This window comes from Topomyia yanbarensis, chromosome 3 (assembly GCF_030247195.1).
Source record: "Topomyia yanbarensis strain Yona2022 chromosome 3, ASM3024719v1, whole genome shotgun sequence".
NCBI lineage: Eukaryota > Metazoa > Arthropoda > Insecta > Diptera > Culicidae > Topomyia > Topomyia yanbarensis.
Window position 1 is genome coordinate 179,763,845 of NC_080672.1, and position 25,764 is coordinate 179,789,608.

General features: G+C 39.6%; 1 protein-coding gene across 4 annotated transcripts in view; it reads left to right on the plus strand.

The window, feature by feature from the left end:
- LOC131693766 (uncharacterized) overlaps positions 1-24,889 on the plus strand; it is a 134,142-nt gene extending 109,253 nt beyond the window's left edge. The window contains exons 5-6 of one of the 4 annotated variants that reach the window (XM_058981895.1): positions 5,362-5,409; positions 24,798-24,889. In XM_058981895.1, the coding sequence (XP_058837878.1) occupies positions 5,362-5,409; positions 24,798-24,829 (80 nt within the window). In that variant the 3' untranslated portion in view covers positions 24,830-24,889. Of the gene's footprint in view, positions 1-3,798; positions 4,073-4,505; positions 5,216-5,361; positions 5,410-5,501; positions 5,643-24,797 lie in introns of those variants that run through there. The other 3 variants (XM_058981894.1, XR_009306315.1, XM_058981896.1) reach the window with 3 other exon arrangements.
- The last annotated feature ends 875 nt before the right edge of the window (positions 24,890-25,764 follow it).

Below are 25,764 nucleotides of genomic sequence, written 5' to 3' on the forward strand. Positions count from 1 at the left end.
TGAACGCTGGACATCAGCATTTCACTATTGGCGATATGTGGCAAAACTAAAATTAGTCATGCGACACCTATGATTCAGCTCATGAACTGGCAAAGTGATACAGTTTGCTTTTTTTTCAACCGCAAGTGAGTCGTAGCTTACAACAAAAACTTCATTTTCTTCTCGAAAAAAGCTTGCCACTGCCAAAATATGAATGGAACGAGTAAGAAATTTAGTTTTATTTGCAATTATTCTGAAATTACAGCCATTTGCAACTATTTGGCTCATACATTTCTTTAAAATGTAATCGGGGTATTATTGTGGTTATAAAAAATCGTTCCATAAATAAAGTTCCAACTCGAAACCGTGACCCAATCAGTACCAGTGTCAAACTACTTCATATTTTGGACTATGTAGGAGATTCAGTGATGACTATCAGAGAGAAGGATCCGCTGTGTATGATACAAAGCTTTCCTGTTAGCCGGATAATATTCATTCCTCGCGTGATCTGGAGAGTATCATGAATTTACACCATCTCATGAAGGTTTAGCTTAACTTAGGAGGAACGGAAAATGATGTTGCGGCAGCTACGGTGCTCAACAAATTACATTTCGGAACAGCACACATATAGCTCTGCGAATAATATTAGAAACCACTATGTTTTACACCCTTTTCGCAAGATGTTTATTCATTATCATATAAAATGATGGATTTCATTTTCTTCATTTTCATAAACAATTATCAACAAAGTGATCGGTGATTTGGTGTTTAAAAGTTATTTTTACCAATGTTTACAGAAAATATGTGCACTATGACAGAACAGAATCAAATCAGCAACACTTTACTTCCAGCGCTATCTGTGAGCGGTTTCAACGTAGAATCGCCAATTGCCATCTATTCAACTTCCCTGTCAAAAAAATGCGGACGAACATGGTCAGTATAGACACTCATAGTAATAGACCAGCGAAGGTACTTTTATCGAGCCAAACAAACTGTCAAAATTCGGAGCCAAACGAGCATGACGTCATACAATGCAAATAAGCAGAACAAGTATTGCGATTTTATATAAAAAAATTATTTTGTTATTCACAGTAGGCTTCACTTTTCATGTTCGTGTTAGTATTTTACAATGTTATTTAGAAAGATATTTATTGTGTTCTATATAACTGAATAAAAAGCATTTTACTTATACTCTTTTTCATCAAATTTGTGTTTTTTTAAAGAAATTGGATTTTGTTTGCTTTTCTTAATTTCTTGTTGCTCAGTATCAAACGTATAACTTCTCTTTTGATTCACATATTGAACCACTTGAAAAATTATTTTAATAAGGTGATCGAATACAGTCGAGCACGTTCGAGCTTGCACATTTTTGGGTGATGCCAGTTTAACGCGCTTGTTGTTTTAGTTGCCAGTTTTGCGGTTTTTACATCCGCGAGTCTATTACTATGAGTGTTTATAATGGTCAGGCGATTAAAAAAGTTTGACGTTTGACTCAACTCGCCTGTGCTAATTGCCCCTAGGAACAAATGCAATTTGCGAATGCGATTTAAAGGCAATTTCAATACTTAGCCAAATTTTCTGGCGGCTGAAATGGACTTGGTTGTTTTATGCGTTTTTCAAACATGGCGGTTCATGTTTGACTTAAGCTTAAAAATGTTTTTTGAACAATTGGTGTGTTCTTCCTTGTACTTTGTTTGTCTAGTGCTTCATTTAGCCAACGAATGTGGGAAATTGTGGAATCGTGTGTAAGTATAGTAGAACAAGATCTCTGACCCAAAATCTTAATGAACGTCAGATTGTGGTATGTTTTGGAGTGCAATACTAATTTCACCATTGATTCTTCCTATGGTTTGGTGGTGATTACCTAGTGTACTGGTAAGTATATGTGAGTAGATAATGAATCCGAAAATAAGCATTATTTTTTATTTTCGTATTAGGCAATTAAGGGCGATTAAATGGCGCGTTCCGTGGGCGATTTGGGGGCGATTGAAGGGCGGGTAGAGCGGCAAGATAATGACGGCGGCAAATCGCCCAAATGTTGCATTTGAAATAGCCTCCTAATTGCCAGCCATTTGCTGGCAAATTGAAGGGCAATTAGCGCATCCGAGTTGGCAAATAGCCCCCCGTTAGCCAGCAGCTTGCTCTTTTTGACAGGGTGCGTTTGCTACACCTGTTTGAAAGCTCCACTAAAACTGCATTGCATCGATCACTGCGCCACTTACAAACGTTTACCAAGCGTGTTTAAGACGTCTGATTTATTCGAAATTTCAGTAGCGGGTATTTACACTTCGAATCGAGCCTAAACGTCTGTTATCTGTGGTACTACATCACAGTGAACATTGTATTCTAAGACAAGACGTGACAATAGGGGGGAGGGTTTTTGTTCCAATTTTACGTCAGAATGGTCCAGCTCTTGATTGGTTGATTCTGACCCAGTCAAAAAGGGCAAGTTGCTGGCTAACGAGGGCTATTTGCCAACTCGGATGCGCTAATTGCCCGTCAATTTGCCAGCAAATTGCTAGCAATTAGGGGGCTATTTCAAATGCAACATTTGGTGAAATTGGCATTGCATACCAAAACTTGCAACAATCTGACTTTTATTAAGAGTTTAGGTCAGAGCTCTTATTCCACTATATTTACACACGATTCCACAATTTCCCACATTTGTTGGCTAAATGAAGTGCACTAGACAAACAAAATACAAGCGAGAACACGCCAATCGTTTAAAAAAACTATTTTAAGTTTAAGCCTAACATGAACCGCCATGTTTGAAAAACGCAAAAACAACCAAGTCCTTTTCAGCCGCCAGAAAATTTGTCTAAGTGTTGAAATCGCCTTTAAATCGCATTCGCAAATTGCATTTGTTCCTAGGGGCAATTAGCACAGGCGAGTTGAGTTAAACGACAAACTGTTTAAATCGCCTGACCATGTTCGTCCGCATTTTTTTTTTGACCGGGAAACTGTTTAAATCGCCTGATCATGTTCGTCCGCATTTTTTTTGACCGGGGACTTTTTGCACCGTACGCAAAGTTACTGCAGGGATAGCGAAATGATGTTTGGCAGTGTTGCTATATTTGTAGGAAACGATTGTCATTACTTTTGACGAATAAAATTGTTATCTTTAAAAAAGTAAAATTCTCGACAAACATATGATTACGGCCTAAAAGCCAATTGTCAAAATCCACTTTGAATGGAAATTCCGGACAAACCGTTACACGCCAATCACAAATGTTGGTAGTAAACGAAAGAGAAAAGTTTTCTCTTTCATAAACTGTTGTGAACTGTGTTCGACTAGTGACGGTTTGTCCGGAGTTTCCATTCAAAGTGGATTTTGACAGTTGGCTTTTAGGCCGTAATCATATGTTTGTCGAGAATTGACTAAATTGAACAGAAATTGTACGGCAAAATGATCCAAGTATTTATCATGAGTGGTTGATTGACCTTAACAAAAATTAGGCAGAAATCACACCATAATCTAATTTTTTTTAGAAAATGGCTCCATCAAAACTTTCTAGACACCCATGACATGGAAAAACGGTGCCCTTCATCAATATAGTGGATTCAAGATACAAAATATTGCGAGCATTAAATAAATTAACAAAACTCTATTTTTTATTAATAAAAATAACAACACTGTTCGGAAGATTTCGGCAGGGTGAAAATAGGTTTGTTCCAGTACACGGAAGTCACTCCGGAGTAAACAGGAGCAAAAAATTCTTGCTCCTTTTTACTCCGGTTTGCTACCAGAAAAAGAAAAAAGAAAAGAGAGTACAGGAACGATTTTCTCCGGAGTACTTCCAGTTTCTCCTGGTACTGGAACAGACCTAATATGCGAAAAGAAGAATGTCGAAGGAAAAATAAGAAGCCGATTGTCACGTCTTGTCTTATGTGGTTTTTGTTTGAGGCGTAACTGAGTCAGTTCCTAACCCCAACTGCTGTCAAAATGTATGAACTGACCGAACTGACAGCGGTTGAGGTTAGAACCTGACTCAGTTACAGGTTCAAGCGAAATCGCCATTAGGGAAAAATAAGAAGCCAATTGTAACGTCTTGTAATAGATTCTATTCTAATAACACAGTGCTACAGTGATTTTGTACTTTTCAAGTGACCTAGTATAGGTTATAGATCTCACCAAATGCAACACAAGACAATATTTGAATCTTGTTTTATGGCAAAAAAACTATTCTTCGGGACATTCGGCGTTAAAAAAATACGCGGTCATTTTTCAACCGATTTTAATTTTTTGTAGTGTTCTGGAAAGAAGAAGAGATTACCTTTCCAACAGTATGCTGTGTTATGTTCTTTAGTCAAAGATACTTTGCGGATTTGGGTCAATAATATGGAAAAAACCAGGACCGCGTAGAAAATTTTTACATGTTGAAAATCCTGAAAAATTTTTTTTGCTATGAATCAAGATTTTGAGGGTATATCAAATTGATCAAACGTGGTTTTGTGTTGTATTTGACGAGATCTACAACCTATAACAGACCACTTTAAAAGTACATTCAATTTATTTTATTTTGTAGTACCGTGTAATTAATCGACGCTGTCTGCCGATTCTTAGCTGAATCGCCAATTATGGACCCTCAAGAACACGTCAAAATTCTCAATTGATCTACTTCGGCAAGAGTTGAACTTCCCAAACAATGCCGAGGATGGTATTGTGAAAACTGCAGAAAATAAGTTGATAACAGCTTGATGCGGCATCTGTTGCTCCAAATGTATATAACCCAAGACAAACTTGAGTATGCCAGCCCCCTGTCAAGGACAACGTCTCTGTACAGCCAGCATCATTGCCATCAAAATCAAAACATTAATTTTGAATTGAATGATTAAAAGCTGTAATTAGTTACTCGCACAGAGTGAAGAAAAATCTACCTATCGAACAGTCAGATGGCTACCTATCGTGCAAAGTAAACAAACATTCTTCTTTCGGAGAACATGCAAGAAAAGTATTGGTGTTGAGAAAAATAGTATTATGGCGAAATATTTCAATCGCCAAAACAAGACGCTGTATTCAGTAAATTTTACTTTTTTGTAACAATGTAAAATAAATTAAATGGAATAGTATTATGAATAAAGTTCTGTAAGCCACGAAACAGTAGGTTTGCAATTCACTCCACTGTGTAACTCGTTTGAAGTCACTCAAAGTTACAGCAAAAACTGTGGGTGCCAGGAACAAAGAAGAGGGCATCATTTTAGGCAGTGTTGCGCATTACTCTGTACGGGACTCTATAATACAACAGACTCTAATGTAAACTAGCCTAGCGTAAGCTAGACTCCCTGTTGTTCATTCACTAACAGCCCTTCAATTATAAAATTCCATAATCTTCTAATAAAATATATGGTGCGGTAACTTAATAATTTTGCATTATATTTCAGATTCTACCTATTTTTGCGATATAGAAGGCCTCATATGCATATCGAAAGGTAACAAACAATTAACTAATAAAAATCATAGGCTTATAAGCACGTGGTAAAATTAGAAATTATTTACTTTTTTGCGCAACACATGTATACAGTCGTGATTCGCTGGTTGGGCCGCACCCTCTGAATTTGACTCGCTAGTTGGACCGAAAATTTATCTGCTCACATCTCTAATTACTGCAAATTTGATTTTCAGTAGTGCAATTCTACATGTAAAATAATTGAATTTACCGATTCTTCTGCCAATTAAAGCTATAAGTAAAACGAAGTGATATTCACGTGTATTTCATTTGGAAATCTTGGTCAATGGTATTTCTTATGATGTTTATGTACTTTTCACACAATGTTCGCATGAATTCCATTTGAAAACCATATTTCCCACACTCGAATGGGTATTCAAATGGGAACCGTGTGCATTTCATGTGTTTGTCGATAATACTCAATAGATTTCCACATGATGTTTAAGTGCTTCGTTTTTTTCAGTGCATAATTAGCAGGATTGTTAATGGATAATTCTCGCGTGTTTTTGTAAACAACCAATAAACATGCTGTCAAAATTCACTTTCAGAGAAAATTCCGGACAAACCGTAGCTCGCCGAGAATGGAGGTTAACATTTTATGAAAGTGAAAAGTTTTCGCTTTCGTCTGCTGTTGTGATTTATAATCGGCGATTAATGGTTTGTCCAGAATTTCCTCTCAAAGTGAATTTTGACATTATGCATATTGGCCCTTTTCAAAAAACACGCGAAAATTCATTGTCATCGTTGATAACGTTAACCACCCGTCAACGTCATCGAAAACTCCGTTAACGATAATGTATCGTCGAAATCATCGTCATCGTCAATAATTCATCGGCGGTTATTGCGTTACATTTGGCATTACTTTCCCGTTTATTGGAGTTAAAGTTAAAGCGGTTATCTTTCAATTGTTTAGAAATTCATACATTGTTGAAGTATTGGCATACCCCTCGTCATATTTTACGCAGCCACCACCACTATCGTTAGAAGATCCGGTGTGTAATGATCGCAATATTAAAAGTGGATTATAAAAACGTTATCGCAGTCTTTTATTGAAAATAAAAAATGGGGTCAGAAGTAGACGCAGGCTTCTAAGCGTTTTCGGTGCCATCGATCGAAAGCATGGAATCATTGGAGTGTGCATGTGAATTATAAAATAAACTCACATCGGCGGCCATTTTGGAAAGGCGGAGGCGTCTCGAAAATCCTCATCGAAATGGGTGGAAAACCAATTTCAGATGTTCTTGGAACATTAAACACGTATCTTTACTCAACTAATGAATACAGTGACAGCAGCCGGTGCAATTACGTCTGGTGTTTTAATTCCGCAGCCTTCGCCTCTATCGTTAGAAGCGGACATGTCGGAAAACTTCGAATTCTTCGAGCGGAGCTGGGAAAATTATTCGAAAGCCATAGGTATGAATAGGTGGCCAGCTAGTGATAATGAAAAGAAAGTGAGTTTCTTGTTGAGCCAGCAAGAAAAGAATTCTTCAATTTTGAACTGATCGCACAACAGCTAACCGCTCCGTAGATAGTGTTCGCCGCGATCAAGGACAAGATTATTGCTAAAAGGAATGTGCTCATAGACTACCTTGATTTTTTCTCTGCTGCGCAATCGGTCACCGAAACGATAGATGACTTCAGCTCCAGATTAAAAATACTTGCTAAAGTAGCCAAACTGGGAACACTAGAGAAGGAGCTTCTGGCTTACAAGGTTGTAACAGCCAATAAGTGGCCTCGACTAAGAACAAAAATGTTGACGATTACGGATATTACCCTCGAAAAGGCAGCTGGTTTATGCAGAGCGGAAGAAATTGCAGCGAAACGGTCACAGGAGCTTAGAGTTTGTCCGGAAGTGAACAAGGTGTCAAAAGCTAGAGGGTCGTCGAAGCCAATGCGCTGCAAATTCTGCGTTGATACACACGAGTTTGTGAAGGGCGTTTATCCTGCCTTGGGCAAACGGTGTCACAGATGCAAGGGAAACAACCACTTCGAGAGAGTATGCAAGTTCACCGGAAACTCGAGAAATCGTAGGCAGTGAAGAGTGAAAGAAGATAGTAGTGACATGGATCCAGAATGTGATATATTTCCTGATTATACATCATATTAAGAAGATTTAATCTGTTCACAATATTCCGCCACGTCACTCGGTCAGTTGCTGCTTGTCTCCAACCTCTCAGGTGCCCGATACTCGCTAGGTTCTGCTCCACTTGGTCCAGCCACCGGGAACGCTGTGTTCCTCTCCGTCTTGTACCTGCCGGGTTGGAAGTGAAAACCAAGTTGCTGAGATTGTTGTTCGACATCCTCACAACATCCCCCGCCGTACCCTTCCAGCTTGAGCAACTTTCCGGATACTTGGCTCACCATAGAGTCGCTCAAGTTCGTGGTTCATCCTTCTCCACACGCCATCCTCCTTCACACCACCGAAGATCGTTCGCATTACCCTTCTTTCGAAGACTTCGAGTGCCTGATCCTCAACCTGCACATTCTGTCGCTGACCGGCCACCATCCGATCACACGCTTTTGCATCTCCCCCACCACCATAAAAGCTGTTCCCAGCTCATGTGTATTGCCGCAGCTCTGGTAGATGGTGTGGTTCAGGCGAAAGACCTGCACCGTAGACCCCTTCCAACACACCTCCTGCAGCGCCACAATGTCGAACTTGCGGTCTTTATGCGAGTGCTCACGATAAAGTTAAGCGACCTGCAGTTCCATGTCCCAAGTTTCCAGTCTCTTGTCCGTTTCCGTTGCGTACGTTCGTGCCAATTTTGTCCATCCGAAATTTCTTGTTGACCTTCCTGAGCATGTTATTTTTATGGGCGGCTAGCTAGGCCTGCGCCAACCTTGCAGTAACGCTAAAGGATCACGGGAGGACAGAGATATGGGCTAGGCGCTTATTTAAAGGCGGCGCTGGCTCACCTTGTCAGGGCTGCTTTAGGGCATATGGTATTTAGGCCTAGGACGTGTAGGGCCCACTACCTCGTCCTGTCACACCCGCAGTCAGCCCCCGCTACTGGTTCGGGTCGCGAATCACAACTAGTTGCTATCGCGACTAAGCATTATCCACCACATATGACCCGCCCGGTTGCTTGCAGCTCAGCTTCCCACATAGCGTTCCTCCACCACCAAGGGGCCCGGGAGCCAGAATGCGATACGGCAAGTGAATCATCATCAGAAGAATCGGAAGAATACGAGATCGGTAAGATTTACGACAATTCAAGCAACGGAGAAAGCGTACTGGAAGAGGTGAATTTAAAGTTCAGTGAATCGTGGAAAAACATTTTGTGTGAAGTAGACACCGGTGCAAATACCAGTCTTATTGGACACTCAACACTGGCAAAATTATCCGGAATTCCAGAACCACCGTTGTTACCGTCTAAATTTCGTTTACAAAGTTTCGGCGGAAACCCGATAAATGTGCTCGGGCAAGTGAAAATACCATGCCGTCGTTTGGGCGAAAAGTTTCGTCTTGCATTGCTAGTAGTAGATGTCGATAGTTGCACTGTTGTCGGCACGAGCTTTCCGGGAGCTAGGACTCGTTAGTTTTTGTAATGCAGTGTAATTTGTCAAGCAGGAAACAACCAGCCAGATTACGGAATCGATAGACTATTCAACATAGGGTGATGAGCCCATTATCGCTATGTTGCTATTATCACGCTACCCATTTGAAGCCGTTGGTTAGAGCAGTGTCTGCCATCTTTGTTTAACGCATTGAGTCAAATGGTAGCGCAACAATAGGGGCACTCGATTCGTGTTTTCGTTGCGCTCAAACACGAGAATTTCACTGTTTTCAGCGCATGTATGTAATTATCTTGGTACTTAACTACGAAGCAAAGCTATTGATGTCAATTTGTACGCATTTCATTGTTTGTAGGCCGGGTAATTAATGAATCAGTGAGGCGCCCTCCTTAGTATGGTGAAATTAGGCACTTCACCCTATATCGCATTAAAGCACAAAAGATTATAGACCGTCATGAATAAATGTTGGAATTTGGAACTGGATCATACGGTAAAACCTTCCATACAACCACCGCGTCGTGTACCCATTGCGAGGAAAGGTAAGCTGAAGCAAGAAATAGATTCTCTCGAGAAGGACGGCATTATTACAAAAGAAACAAGCCATATGGGTCAGCAACATCGTCATTGTTCAACGAGGTGGAAATGATTCAGGAGTACGGATTGGTTTGGATCCGGTTCATCGGAATAAAGCGCTCATGAGGCCGAATTTGAAATTCGTGACGTTGGACGAAAAACTGCCGAAGTTGGGCAAAGCTAGTTTGTTCTACAATGGACGCTAAAAAAATGGTATCTGGCACGTAGCATTGAACGAGCAAAGTAGTAAATTGATCACATTCTGGACTCCGTTTGGGCGCTATCGATGGACGCGTCTTCCATTTGGGATTGCTCAGGCCCCAGAAATTTTTCAAATCAAGTTACAAGAAGTGATCGAAGGCTTAGAGGCCGTCGAGTGCATCGCGGATGATTTGTTGGTGTACGGAATCGGAGATACCATCGAGGAAGCACTAACATACACTCCAATTTTTTGTATTTTGTTTAGCAAAATATTTCGCTGAAACTTTTCAGCAAAACTGGATTTGCTAAGAGTTCAGCATTGCAGTTTTTGTTTCGCTGATTTTTATTAAAGCCCATTATTTTGACGAAAATCAGCAAATCTATATAATTTGAGTGCTGAAACAATCAGTGAAAGAATGGCAATTTTGCTGAGTTCCAGCAAATCAAACAGACAGCGAAATATCTTTTGCTGTAAGTATTGCTGATATTTCAGCAAGGCAAAATTTAGCAAGATTTTGCTGATATTCGGCAATCAAAATTTAGTGTGTACCACAACGTGTGTCTGGAAAATTTGCTTCGTCGATTGGAGCATTACAACGCCAAGCTCAAAAAATCAAAACGGAAATTATGCGAGAAATCAGTAAAATTCTACGGGAATTTACTCACTGAGCAGATGAATCGAAGATGGATGCTATTCGTGAATATCCAAGACCATCGGATCGGAAAGAAGTTCACGGGTTCATTGGAATGGTGACATACTTAAGTCGTTTTATCCGTAATTTGAGCGCCAACCGCATCAATCTGTGGAAGCTTATACCGGGGACACAGCCTTGGAGATGGACAACTGTGGAAGAAAGTGAGTTCAATCAGGTAAAATCACTAGTGTAGGATATAAAAACGATATATCTTGAGCGTTTTTTCAAAAAGACATATCTGCAATGAGTTACTCTCGTTGTTTACTGTCTCTTCTGTTAATAATTCGGTCACTTTAACATTTATCCCTCAACTCTTTGCATAATATGCTAGTTAAAACCACCGTCTTTCGATCTGTACTGTAAAATAAGTGAAAAGTGTTATAGTGACGCCGTAAAAATCGAAAGAGAAAGTGAACAAAGAGAGTAATTCATTGCAGATATGTCTTTTTGAAAAAACGCTCAAGATATACGATATTGCTACGCAAACGAAAGTATCACTATCCCAGTACAGTACAACTGTAAATGAACTGGAATTCTGGCTGTTTCCAGTTCGTATTCCGGCTCCAGTGACACAACCGATTCTAACTAGAACCAGCCAGAATTCCGGTTCATTTCCGACTGAGCTTAACTGAGATCGAATGCGATGCTAGCTGCATTGGGCTCGGAGTAACTCTATTCCAACGAGACGCGGTCATAGAATTTGCTTCGAGAACGCTGACTTCAACAGAAAAGAATTATGTCCAGATCGAAAAAGAACTGCTGGCTATAGTGTTCGCATGTGTTCGATTCGATCAGTTGTTAGTAGGCAATCCAAAAGTAATGGTAAAAACGGATCATAAGCCATTGCTAGTAATCTTCAAAAAATCAACATTCTCGTAGGTGCCAGTCCTGCACATCTTGTTGGAACCAGCTAACATATCCAAGCTCGACAGCTAGCAGAAGTCACATATATCTCCACCCAAGCGAAGTGATCAATTCACTTGTAAGTAGGACCACTCATCCACAAACCGGTCATGAACACCACAGGCCACAGGTGCAGCACCAACTTGTCCCATCTCAGTAAAAAATAGACCTTTCCCTGTTCCTAACTCTTTGAAAGCTTTATTTAATCAGAGATCACTAATAGACCTTTCTCGTAAAAAAAATTTATATGCTGGATCGCTTTATTTTTTATTCCCGATTCGTTACTGCATAATGCCGCGATGATTTGGTACCTCTAACTATTGAAAAAATCAAAAATGATGCGAAGTGCTTGTTTAACCCCATATTCTGATTACCTAACTTGCCTTGTTTCCCCATCATTTCACACCATTTGGATGAATTTCCAGTGGTTAATACTAAAATTAGGTTATAAAGATGCCAGATATGCATATATATTAGAAGCTCTGCAGATTATGCAGTTTCGCTGCAGATTTTTTGCAGATTACGTTTATTTCGCAGAACAAAACATATACCAGCTAATTTTAACCAGTCTTCAATGTTTTTGATCATTTAAAATATCGACACACTACATTTTTGCTTCAAGTTTATTGAAGATTTTTGTGACAATCTACAGACTTTTATATTTCCACTGTTGGCTATTGTATAAAGGAAACTGGCATCACTGATGATAAAATAATTCATTCATCTTGTCAAAAGCCTTATTTTTCCCGTCTTTCGATGCACATAGAAAAAAAAATTGTTAAAAGTTAGTGTCTGCTCTAAGCAAAAACAACCAACACATGCTGTTAAGTTGAAAGTAAAACTTTCAACCTAAACAAGAATAATTATCAAAAAAGTTTAGGCTATTGAAGAATACTGATAAAAATAAGCTTTATTTTAAAAATAAAAGCACGTGTAGGTTGTTTTTTTCCTACGAGCGACAAACTTATTTCGACCGACAATTTTTTACTGTGAATGTTGTTTGAAAGAAAATCAAAACATGTTTTGGTTATCAGATGATAAGTAAATAAGTTTCTCCGTTACCAGTAGCCGCTATGGAATGCTAGAGGAACCAGTTAGATGGAACCAATTCGTGCTACTTCCCGTGCTTGAAGGCACTAGGACGGTCGTTTATTTAATTATTCAGAGTAAGTTATTGCTTCGTGGGATCTACAAGTTTTCATAGATAAACTAACTAAATGTGGTTTGAACAGATACGAAGTACTTCGATTTTTACTGTCGAACCTACGCTGGTGGCATGACGAGTACAACTTCGTTATTTTTATGGGCGGCTAGCTAGGCCTGCGCCAACCTTGCAGTAACGCTAAAGGATCATGGGAGGACAGAGATATGGGCTAGGCGCTTATTTAAAGGCGGCGCTGGCTCACCTTGTCAGGGCTGCTTTAGGGCATATGGTATTTAGGCCTAGGACGTGTAGGGCCCACTACCTCGTCCTGTCACACCCGCAGTCAGCCCCCGCTACTGGTTCGGGTCGCGAATCACAACTAGTTGCTATCGCGACTAAGCATTATCCACCACATATGACCCGCCCGGTTGCTTGCAGCTCAGCTTCCCACATAGCGTTCCTCCACCACCAAGGGGCCCGGGAGCCAGAATGCGATACGGCAAGAATCGGAAGAATACGAGATCGGTAAGATTTACGACAATTCAAGCAACGGAGAAAGCGTACTGGAAGAGGTGAATTTAAAGTTCAGTGAATCGTGGAAAAACATTTTGTGTGAAGTAGACACCGGTGCAAATACCAGTCTTATTGGACACTCAACACTGGCAAAATTATCCGGAATTCCAGAACCACCGTTGTTACCGTCTAAATTTCGTTTACAAAGTTTCGGCGGAAACCCGATAAATGTGCTCGGGCAAGTGAAAATACCATGCCGTCGTTTGGGCGAAAAGTTTCGTCTTGCATTGCTAGTAGTAGATGTCGATAGTTGCACTGTTGTCGGCACGAGCTTTCCGGGAGCTAGGACTCGTTAGTTTTTGTAATGCAGTGTAATTTGTCAAGCAGGAAACAACCAGCCAGATTACGGAATCGATAGACTATTCAACATAGGGTGATGAGCCCATTATCGCTATGTTGCTATTATCACGCTACCCATTTGAAGCCGTTGGTTAGAGCAGTGTCTGCCATCTTTGTTTAACGCATTGAGTCAAATGGTAGCGCAACAATAGGGGCACTCGACTCGTGTTTTCGTTGCGCTCAAACACGAGAATTTCACTGTTTTCAGCGCATGTATGTTATTATCTTGGTACTTAACTACGAAGCAAAGCTATTGATGTCAATTTGTACGCATTTCATTGTTTGTAGGCCGGGTAATTAATGAATCAGTGAGGCGCCCTCCTTAGTATGGTGAAATTAGGCACTTCACCCTATATCGCATTAAAGCACAAAAGATTATAGACCGTCATGAATAAATGTTGGAATTTGGAACTGGATCATACGGTAAAACCTTCCATACAACCACCGCGTCGTGTACCCATTGCGAGGAAAGGTAAGCTGAAGCAAGAAATAGATTCTCTCGAGAAGGACGGCATTATTACAAAAGAAACAAGCCATATGGGTCAGCAACATCGTCATTGTTCAACGAGGTGGAAATGATTCAGGAGTACGGATTGGTTTGGATCCGGTTCATCGGAATAAAGCGCTCATGAGGCCGAATTTGAAATTCGTGACGTTGGACGAAAAACTGCCGAAGTTGGGCAAAGCTAGTTTGTTCTACAATGGACGCTAAAAAAATGGTATCTGGCACGTAGCATTGAACGAGCAAAGTAGTAAATTGATCACATTCTGGACTCCGTTTGGGCGCTATCGATGGACGCGTCTTCCATTTGGGATTGCTCAGGCCCCAGAAATTTTTCAAATCAAGTTACAAGAAGTGATCGAAGGCTTAGAGGCCGTCGAGTGCATCGCGGATGATTTGTTGGTGTACGGAATCGGAGATACCATCGAGGAAGCACTAACATACACTCCAATTTTTTGTATTTTGTTTAGCAAAATATTTCGCTGAAACTTTTCAGCAAAACTGGATTTGCTAAGAGTTCAGCATTGCAGTTTTTGTTTCGCTGATTTTTATTAAAGCCCATTATTTTGACGAAAATCAGCAAATCTATATAATTTGAGTGCTGAAACAATCAGTGAAAGAATGGCAATTTTGCTGAGTTCCAGCAAATCAAACAGACAGCGAAATATCTTTTGCTGTAAGTATTGCTGATATTTCAGCAAGGCAAAATTTAGCAAGATTTTGCTGATATTCGGCAATCAAAATTTAGTGTGTACCACAACGTGTGTCTGGAAAATTTGCTTCGTCGATTGGAGCATTACAACGCCAAGCTCAAAAAATCAAAACGGAAATTATGCGAGAAATCAGTAAAATTCTACGGGAATTTACTCACTGAGCAGATGAATCGAAGATGGATGCTATTCGTGAATATCCAAGACCATCGGATCGGAAAGAAGTTCACGGGTTCATTGGAATGGTGACATACTTAAGTCGTTTTATCCGTAATTTGAGCGCCAACCGCATCAATCTGTGGAAGCTTATACCGGGGACACAGCCTTGGAGATGGACAACTGTGGAAGAAAGTGAGTTCAATCAGGTAAAATCACTAGTGTAGGATATAAAAACGATATATCTTGAGCGTTTTTTCAAAAAGACATATCTGCAATGAGTTACTCTCGTTGTTTACTGTCTCTTCTGTTAATAATTCGGTCACTTTAACATTTATCCCTCAACTCTTTGCATAATATGCTAGTTAAAACCACCGTCTTTCGATCTGTACTGTAAAATAAGTGAAAAGTGTTATAGTGACGCCGTAAAAATCGAAAGAGAAAGTGAACAAAGAGAGTAATTCATTGCAGATATGTCTTTTTGAAAAAACGCTCAAGATATACGATATTGCTACGCAAACGAAAGTATCACTATCCCAGTACAGTACAACTGGAAATGAACTGGAATTCTGGCTGTTTCCAGTTCGTATTCCGGCTCCAGTGACACAACCGATTCTAACTAGAACCAGCCAGAATTCCGGTTCATTTCCGACTGAGCTTAACTGAGATCGAATGCGATGCTAGCTGCATTGGGCTCGGAGTAACTCTATTCCAACGAGACGCGGTCATAGAATTTGCTTCGAGAACGCTGACTTCAACAGAAAAGAATTATGTCCAGATCGAAAAAGAACTGCTGGCTATAGTGTTCGCATGTGTTCGATTCGATCAGTTGTTAGTAGGCAATCCAAAAGTAATGGTAAAAACGGATCATAAGCCATTGCTAGTAATCTTCAAAAAATCAACATTCTCGTAGGTGCCAGTCCTGCACATCTTGTTGGAACCAGCTAACATATCCAAGCTCGACAGCTAGCAGAAGTCACATATATCTCCACCCAAGCGAAGTGATCAATTCACTTGTAAGTAGGACCACTCATCCACAAACCGGTCATGAACACCACAGGCCACAGGTGCAGCACCAACTTGTCCCATCTCAGTAAAAAATAGACCTTTCCCTGTTCCTAACTCTTTGAAAGCTTTATTTAATCAGAGATCACTAATAGACCTTTCTCGTAAAAAAAATTTATATGCTGGATCGCTTTATTTTTTATTCCCGATTCGTTACTGCATAATGCCGCGATGATTTGGTACCTCTAACTATTGAAAAAATCAAAAATGATGCGAAGTGCTTGTTTAACCCCATATTCTGATTACCTAACTTGCCTTGTTTCCCCATCATTTCACACCATTTGGATGAATTTCCAGTGGTTAATACTAAAATTAGGTTATAAAGATGCCAGATATGCATATATATTAGAAGCTCTGCAGATTATGCAGTTTCGCTGCAGATTTTTTGCAGATTACGTTTATTTCGCAGAACAAAACATATACCAGCTAATTTTAACCAGTCTTCAATGTTTTTGATCATTTAAAATATCGACACACTACATTTTTGCTTCAAGTTTATTGAAGATTTTTGTGACAATCTACAGACTTTTATATTTCCACTGTTGGCTATTGTATAAAGGAAACTGGCATCACTGATGATAAAATAATTCATTCATCTTGTCAAAAGCCTTATTTTTCCCGTCTTTCGATGCACATAGAAAAAAATTTGTTAAAAGTTAGTGTCTGCTCTAAGCAAAAACAACCAACACATGCTGTTAAGTTGAAAGTAAAACTTTCAACCTAAACAAGAATAATTATCAAAAAAGTTTAGGCTATTGAAGAATACTGATAAAAATAAGCTTTATTTTAAAAATAAAAGCACGTGTAGGTTGTTTTTTTCCTACGAGCGACAAACTTATTTCGACCGACAATTTTTTACTGTGCATGTTGTTTGAAAGAAAATCAAAACATGTTTTGGTTATCAGATGATAAGTAAATAAGTTTCTCCGTTACCAGTAGCCGCTATGGAATGCTAGAGGAACCAGTTAGATGGAACCAATTCGTGCTACTTCCCGTGCTTGAAGGCACTAGGACGGTCATTTATTTAATTATTCAGAGTAAGTTATTGCTTCGTGGGATCTACAAGTTTTCATAGATAAACTAACTAAATGTGGTTTGAACAGATACGAAGTACTTCGATTTTTACTGTCGAACCTACGCTGGTGGCATGACGAGTACAACTTCGACGGCTATCGCTTCGATGAGATTACTTCAATACTGTACCACTCACGTGGTATTGGCGATTGCGGTTCATACATTGACCATCAGCGCCGGATGAAAAACGCATTGGCATATCGCACGATCATGCATCGGTGGGCGATAAAACAATTTATTCCTGACTGATGGATAAGGATATGTATACAAATATGTCGACAACTTCAGCACCGAACATGATCATCGATCGCGGGATAAGTCTACGCTTGCCACCATTGGCAATGACAAGTTGTTGAAATACTGATTCCTTAACAATTTTGATCGTACCATGAACCACACCGAAGAGTGTTTCCTTTGGCTAGACTGCCTATCGGTGTATGTTAACGCAAACATGAGGACGACAAGGTTGACGTTTTTCAACAGCACAATTTATGGTTCGTGTTCCACTTCCATTACAGCAAAAGTTTCTCCGATTTTCGCATTGGCGTAGATTTGTCCGGCAACTACAAAACAGTGCTCTGCACAGACGATGAACAGTTTACAAGATTTGACAGGATTGATAAGAATGTAGGGCATTGTACATTCCAGGAAGGACGGGCGGGCAGAAGAAATATGCAAATTCTATTTCATCGCGAGATCATTTTGGAAGCGATAGTTGTCTAGTTCAAGTTGGCAGGGAAAAACAACTGGGCGATTCGGAATGATATTTGTTGTTTGCATAGAGTAGATTTTTGTTTTATCACAGAGATAATAGTTATTAATATATTGTGATTAATTACAATTAGTAAATTGTTTGAATAATCGTTTTTATCTATGGAATCTAACAGCAGTACTCATTTTGTCATGACGGTAATGGACCTTCAGTACAGATGTTAAGATTAGGACAAATTTTTATGGGTTTCAGTAGTTGGATAGATAGTCTGTACTATTGAAATATAGCTTTAGAAATAAGCGGGTAAATTTTTGTCGCAGCGTATTGTTGGTTATTCAGATCAGATGGGCAGATGGTTATTCTCGTGCCCACGAGTCCAAGCCCAAAAATCTAGTGATTCTTGGCATTATTGGGAATTATGAATGCATTGAAATGATTTTTAGAACGAATCTATCGCTTTCTATCAAGCGAAATGAAGATGAAATACCAGCAGCAGCTCAAATCTTGTTATTCTGGTTGTTCCTGCTATCATTCGTTTCTCGTCAGGTCCACGCGATTCACTTATCATCAGAGGTTAAAATATTCGCTCATTCTCACGACAAGCAGTTTATCGCACAGCTTTTTCATCCTTAGTAGGCACCGACCCAACTTTTCACCTTTCAAGAAATTGCGAGAATTTGCTGACAATGCAGTATGGAAGCTTGATAATTTCGCTGCTTCGAACCTCGTGATAAATTAATTTCAAGAAAAAACATTAATATATTACATTATAGAATTTATTTCCCCACATTATTGCAGTATTTTCATTCTAAGGATCTGTATCTACTCATTTTTGTGAATTTTTACGAAACCATTAGTTATTCGGCAGTTTTACATTAGGCGCGAAAATATCATCTCATATTATACCGCGAAAAGATAAGATCCAATGCTGTCTTGTCGAGAAAAGTTAGAGAGCAAACAATGTTACATCGTATGTTTGCTTTTTTATTGCTGGTCGAAGTAGGTGAAATATCGCCTTATTCTGTTCACGAATGCGAAAATTGTAAACTCTGCTTATCATACATTCAGTTCCAAAACATTTTCAGGTATGAATCGTTCATAGTGACTATCAAGCTTGCAGACATATTGATTATAATCTCTAGAAGAAGCAAAGTGCTTCTCCCTATTGAGCAGCATTTATTAATGATATGAGATAAACATTCGGTCAAAACCCATTCCGGAACCGGTTCGGAGTTCTGTATGGATTTCAGTTCAAATCCAACGACCTATTCCGATCGAGCGCGGAATCGGTTGTTGCATTTGAGCTGGATTCCGAATAGTTTGAATCAGTAGAATGTGTTGTGAGTGCACTGGTATTAATCTGCGAAACCAACGAGATTTTCCTGAACAGAAAAATATAATTATTGCGCACTCAGAATAGATATGAACAAATTCAACCAGGACGAAAATTTTATCGCCGGTAACGTTTGGTTCACTTATTATCGGACAAGGACTAGACATCGTATCTGCCTGCATTTTGGGAAGAATAGAGTATTGTTATGGCAATAGTAGGTTTGTTCCAGTACACGGAAGTTGCTCCGGAGCAAGCAGGACCAAAAAATACTTGCTCCTTTTTACTCCGGTTTGCTACCAGAAAGACAAAAAAGAAGAAGACAATACAGGAACGATTTTCTCCGCTTGCTCCGGAGTACTTCCAGGTTCTATTGATACTAGAACAAACCTAGTATAGTCTCAATATTTTGCATTTTTTAAATTTATGCGCTCAAAAAATGTATTGTGCATCTTCTCTGCCGGTTTTTAAATTATTTTTTACGGCGTAAAACGATGATTTATTTATCTGGACAATCGTTTATGTAGCGCACAGGAAGGTATGCTTATAGCGTTAGCATAAAAAATATTGGTTGCACCCAAGTTTGGCATTGTGTTTCTATAGTAATCTCAGAATTTTTAATTCATATGCACTGTGCAGTTCTATGTACTAGTTTGGCCAAGGGTTTGCACTTTTTGTCAGAATTGTACAAAAGTGTTCCTTTGAATCTGATATTTCTACTTGCATGCTCAATTAGAACTTCCCCGGTACGCTACAGGAACTTCCCCGATGCACGACAACTCCGAATTTCTATTACTCCTTAAATGCATGAATTTCGTTTTTCGGGATAGATGCGATATATACCTCTCATAGAGGCTTTATATCACAAAATTCGGTATATTGGCAAATGGCAACAGTATGCGTTTAAGGGTTACGTACAGCAGTGTTAAGCTCCTCCGGCATTCGACAGGTGGATCGGTCAGGTTGAGCACCGCTGAAAACTCTACGAATCATGCAATCGGAATATTATCAAATGAGGCTAGCGATATGCATGTAAATCAGATTTTGTTATTTTAAGAGTAGTGAATTTAAATCATCAACTTGGTAATCATTATTGTATTTGTTTGTCGTCGCAGCCACCTTACAACAGAGTGTCGATGATAAATTCAGCTGGAGCCAGTACTAATATTAAGATGCAACATTCAAGAAACCTGCTTGCAGCAAATCAATTGGAACCAGTCAATGTAAATGCAAGCAATCGGTGCAAATCCGCCAGGCTGTTATTCTGCGTTTTCCCTGGTTTGCTGCAAGCAGGTTTCTCGCATCCTACTATCAGCCTCAACTCCAGCTCAGCTTCACTCGGCCACTTTGCAGTTAGGCTTGGAACCTGACTCATTTTCGTCTCACGCCGAACCACATTCTATTCACTACAGATCAAACTGTGTTCGATTGGGGACAATTGTTTCGGTTTGTCCAATAAGTATTAAATTTTGTTCAACTCGAGTACCATGAAAAGTCAAAAAATAAAATTTGACAGTATGATATTCACTCGGTTTGTTTATAGTCATTAATGAATAATGTACCGCGTTTCACCACTTCATCTGCAGTGTTGCCGATAATTTAATCAGAAATATAGAACACAGTGCTGCCGAAACGGATATTTAGTGTCCCACCATTCTTGATTTGGTGAAAAAAATATTCAACATTCTTGCAATTTTCAATTTTCAAAAAATCATAAAAAAGTCAAGAAACGTTTTAAAAATCTATTCTCAAGAGAATTGTTCTTAAAAAAGTAAACTCTTTTGATTAAAAATAAGAAAAATAGGGGTTAGGTCTGACAAGAAAGGTCTATTGGTTGATAAAAAAATAAAAAAGATGGGTGGGTAATGTCTGCGACATAACCGGAGAGATGTAGAATACATAAGGAACACGTTCTTCAAATATGTTGATACTCATTAGGATTTTCGGACAAAAGCTGATTTGGGCGAGGAATATTTCAAATTATTCTTTACAAAAATGATGGTGGTCCTGAAAAGGACCGGTTTTGTTGGCGTTGTTGGCCTTGGTGAGGGAGATGGCTAACGATGAAATTAATTGTTAGCATGAGGAAGTCGCGTAGTACTGGCCAATGGAAGAACAGATAATAATTGATTCCTGAAAATCAATTTTTCTTTATTCATGTAAATTATACATACTTACAAATCTAACAGAAGATTCCTGATCATATTTCTGAATCATTAGTGCGAACATTGTGTAATTTGGTTAAGTACAATGAAGAAAGTTACAAACTTTCCAAACTCGACCTTCTGTTCCTTCAGAAATATTGAAATGGGGTGTCTATATTAAACCGTTAGTCGTGGTCACAATAAAAAAAGATGGGTGGGTAATGTCTGTCACATAACCGGAGCGTCGTGATTTCAATTCGAGACGTTAATTTAAATCTAATAATATTCAACAGAATCACGTTTGAATGGGAAATTTTCAAATAATTCTCTATGGTAATAATGGTGGTTCTGAAAAGAACCTTTGGTATCGGCGTTGGTGTTGATGGTGATGCGCTGGATCGTTGGATATTTTTGGCATGATAGTTACGTGCCTGGCGAACTGTTTTGTAGCCTCGAACAAAACGACAAGACTGGCTTCTTCGGGTACCATTACGGCTGAACTTTATAAGCTTAGCTCGACTTTGAAATCCTGCACAATCTCACGAATCAGACACTGGTAGGGCCATTTTGTTTGCTACTAGCACGGAGCTGCACAAACAAATCATTTAATGCAGTTAGTTCACGGGGGCTGCCAAAAAGCTTGAATAGAAGCATGCGACTTCAACGTTTCTCTTAAACACATGCAACAACACATTCGTTTTGGTAATACTGATAATAACAATAGAAAGGAATGGAAAAGCAGTGCACGAAACGAGCGAGAGGATAATTTAAATTTTTGTTCCGTGTGCAAGCTACTTCTTTCCACCCAACGTATTATGTTGCTTGTTGAAAATTTGCTACACACCTTAAAATGAAAGTTTCAGTTTAACTCTCACTAGAACACAATTGATTGGTCCTGAAAAGAACCGTTGCTTTTATTGTAATTTACGCCCACTCCCACAAACCGACCAAGTAGGCATCACTGGCTTCATTACGGCTGAGTTTTGTAAGCGTAGCTCGACTTTGAAGTAATACACAACCTTACGAACCAGACGCTGGAATGTTAGCCAGCGGATTAGTTGCTCCGTCGCCCTTTAGTTGGGGCGAAATACTAGCATGGCGACAGTTCCTGATCGGTAGTTGGTTGCGATGGGCCACCAGTAACTGGGGCACTTTTGCGGACCGTCATCATCGCCAACTGCTTTCCTCCGGTGGACTGGCTGCTTGCTAGTGCTTGATGAGAAAAAGCGACCGGCCAATATTCATATATGAAAACACGAGAAAGCACTACTATCGCTCTCCCGCTCGTTTTTGTGCCATTCCTGTGCCTTTCCTTTCCGTTCGGCTACCAATACTAGCATAACCAAAACGAATATTCTGTCTTTCCATCGCCTTCAATCTAGTGGCCAGTGCTAGCAAACTTGCATGTTCAGTTTTTCAATAACAACATTCCAACAATATTTTCAAAGAATGTTGCAGATTTGAAAAGAAGGAAGGAGAAGATTTTCACAAATTTAAATTCTTTCGTGTTATTTGTTAGCGCTGATAAAGGCTATTTAGTTTGCTACTAGCAAGGAGCTGCACAAACAAATCGATTTATGCAGTTAATCAACGGAGGCTGCCAAAAAGTTCGAATAAAAGCATGCGACTAGTGTACTTTGCACGTTCTATATTTTATCAATACTAGAGAGGATCAATAAAATAATTCAAATTGTTATAGCGACATGCAATTGTGGCAACACTGGTCATGAGATGGTGGGGGAACACGCACATTCGTTTTAGTTATGATGGTAGTAGCAGCAGAAAGGAATGGAAAAGCAGTGCACGAAAACGAGCGAGAGAGGATAATTTAAATTCTCTTTCTTTCTTTCCACACATCGTATTTCTTATATTACTTTCTGAAAATTATTTGTTATACACCATAAAATGTAAATTTCAGTTTAACTCTTATTAGAACACAATTAATTGGTCCTGTAAAGAACCGTTTATTGTTTTATTGCGTTAGCATAATTCAGACACACTCCCCGCGGACACGGTGAGCTAGAAAGCACTATTTTGCATTCTCGAACAAACCGACCAAGTAGGCATCGTTGGCTTCTCGGGGCATCATTACGACTGAGCTTTGTAAGCGTAGCTCGACTTTGCAGTCCTGCACAATCTCACGACCCAGACGCTGGAACGATAGCCTACTCTGTTGCCCTTTAGTTGGGGCGAAATTCTTGCAGGGCGACAGTTCCTGATCGGGTTGCGATGAGTCACCAGTAGCTGGGGCACTTTTTCCGCCGTCGTCATCGCCAACTGCTTTTCTTCGGTGGACTGGCTGCTTGCTAGTGCTTGAACGAATACGAATGATGAGAAAAACCGACCAACAGATATTTATATAATCGCGCTAATATGCACTACTATCGCTTTCTCGCTCGTTCTCGTGCCGTGCATGAGCCTTTCCTTTCCGTCCGGCTTCTAATGGCCTAACCAAAGGAATATGCCGTCTTTCCCCCACCAAGTGCTCTCGTCAAGCAACCCAATGCGAATAACCATACGAACAAACATGTAGTGGACCTATATATATAAACTTTTCATTATTTTATTGTTCGGTTGGTCTACCATAACGACGGCTCTGTGCGGGATGGGCTGAAAATTTTCACTTTTCCGAGTCGTTTTCGAAAGATTTTTCAAAACACATTTTTTTTTGTTATTAGTACATGTTATACATACTTCAAATTTTAATACAGCATAGAGGAACATATTTGCAACAAATTGGCCTAAAAATCAAATCATTCTGTTAAGTATGATAAAAGTTATTAACGTTCAAAATCTGACGCGGCGCCGTAGCCGATATTTTGAAACGGGACCCCTATATTGAAACCTTAAATGTATTCTACATTAAAACATCAGTCGTTATCTACTTAGACCAAACACTACGTATTGCGTATCCTTGCATATTAAAATCTCCGCTATCAGTTTCTAGCTTATCAAACTGAACAAGCAAAATTAATATACTTTGTGTAGTGGCACTACCCGGGGGAACTTGGCCATATAGCAATTGCTCCATTGCCAATGCGATGTGATATATGAACCGAAATATTGTTTGATGATATCTAAAAAGCATACAATCCTATAAAAACCATTGCCCAACATTATTGACTTTCAACTACCATAACTTGAATTTTGAATAACAACTCATTTCCTAAAATTGAAAAATACGCGATTTTTACACATTGGCAGATCATCCCAATATTTTTTTTTTTGACGGTTTCTCGAAATAACACGGATTTTTTTTTGCACGGTTTCTCAAAATAACACGGATTTTTTTTGCACGGTTTCTCAAAATAACACGGTTTTTTATAAACGGTTTCTCGAAATAGCCCAGTAAACGAAATGGCGGCTAGGCGTGTTAAAATACATGCTGGCGAGTGGTAGGCTATTGAAACATTGTTCTAGGCAACCCGCCGTAACTCGCCAGCCCTGATAGTGAGGGAGCACGGATTTTTTTTGCACGGTTTTTTTTCACGGGATGATCAAATCATTAAACTGGTATATCGAAATGGGTATTTTATAAATAAAAATCGTGTTATTTTGCAAAACCGTGCAAAAATGTCGCGCAAAAAAACCGTGCAAAAAAAGTGCGTGCAAAACAGAATCCGGTGTACAGAAAGTTTCATTAAAACCTGAGAGGGTGCTGCCAACATTTGTTTGAATTGGCGCGAATTTCGTCATAAGGAATCTCGAGACGAGTACAAGAAGAATATTTTCAGGATATTTGAAGTCGTTCAAGAGTAGAAGTTAAGCAACTTTCTTTGCATTACGAGCACCAGATTGGAAAAAATAATGCAGGAAACATAATCAGATCCAACAATGCAGACGATAATGTTCCAGACAGTACCAGGGTTTATTATGGGTATCGAAATGATTTGTTAACGCAAGATGGTTTAATTTTCCGTAATGACCGTAAACTGATCCCGCAGGTATTGCGAAAGAAGATAGTCGAGAGTTACCATGCGAGCCACAACAGGGTGGAAGCGCCTTTAAGGGTGGCCAGAGCTATTTTGTTCTGGCCGGGAATGACCTGCCAAATTAAAGATGTGTGTGCGAAATTTTCTGCGTCACAGCCAAATCCGCCGATGAAAAGCCACGAGATTCCTATCCATCCGTTCCAGCTTGTTTCCATGGACGTCTTCTTTGCTCAGCTGAATGGCAATAAACGTAAGTTTCTCGTTACCGTTGATCAATTTTCAGATTTCTTCAAGGTGAACCGCCGACTTGAGTCCCGAGTCCATTATTATGGCATGCAAACAAAACTTCTGCCGCTTTGGAATACTACAAAGGGTTGTAACTGACAAGGGTGTCGAAACCGGCTGAACTAACCAGGACGCCAGTCGTACCGGTTTCGCCATCCGGCTCGAATGCACCGACTGAAATATTCAGCTCGTCAGCCATAATGCGTCCGTCGCTGACTGCTATACTCGAAAGACTACCACGAGACCAGAGATGCCAGGTACTTTTTTCAAATGTCTGCAATAATAATTTTAAAAGTCTGGCAAGAACAAAAAATGTCAGGAAAGCTAGTGTAGCCAAAAGCCTTTATATTCATAAATCTGTAAATATCTGCAACCAAACTAAAAAATCTGCAAATATCTGCAACCAAACTAAAAAATCTGCAAATATCTGCGTCATCGAAAAAATGTGCAGCTTAAATTAAAAGTCTGCGAATTTGCAGACTTG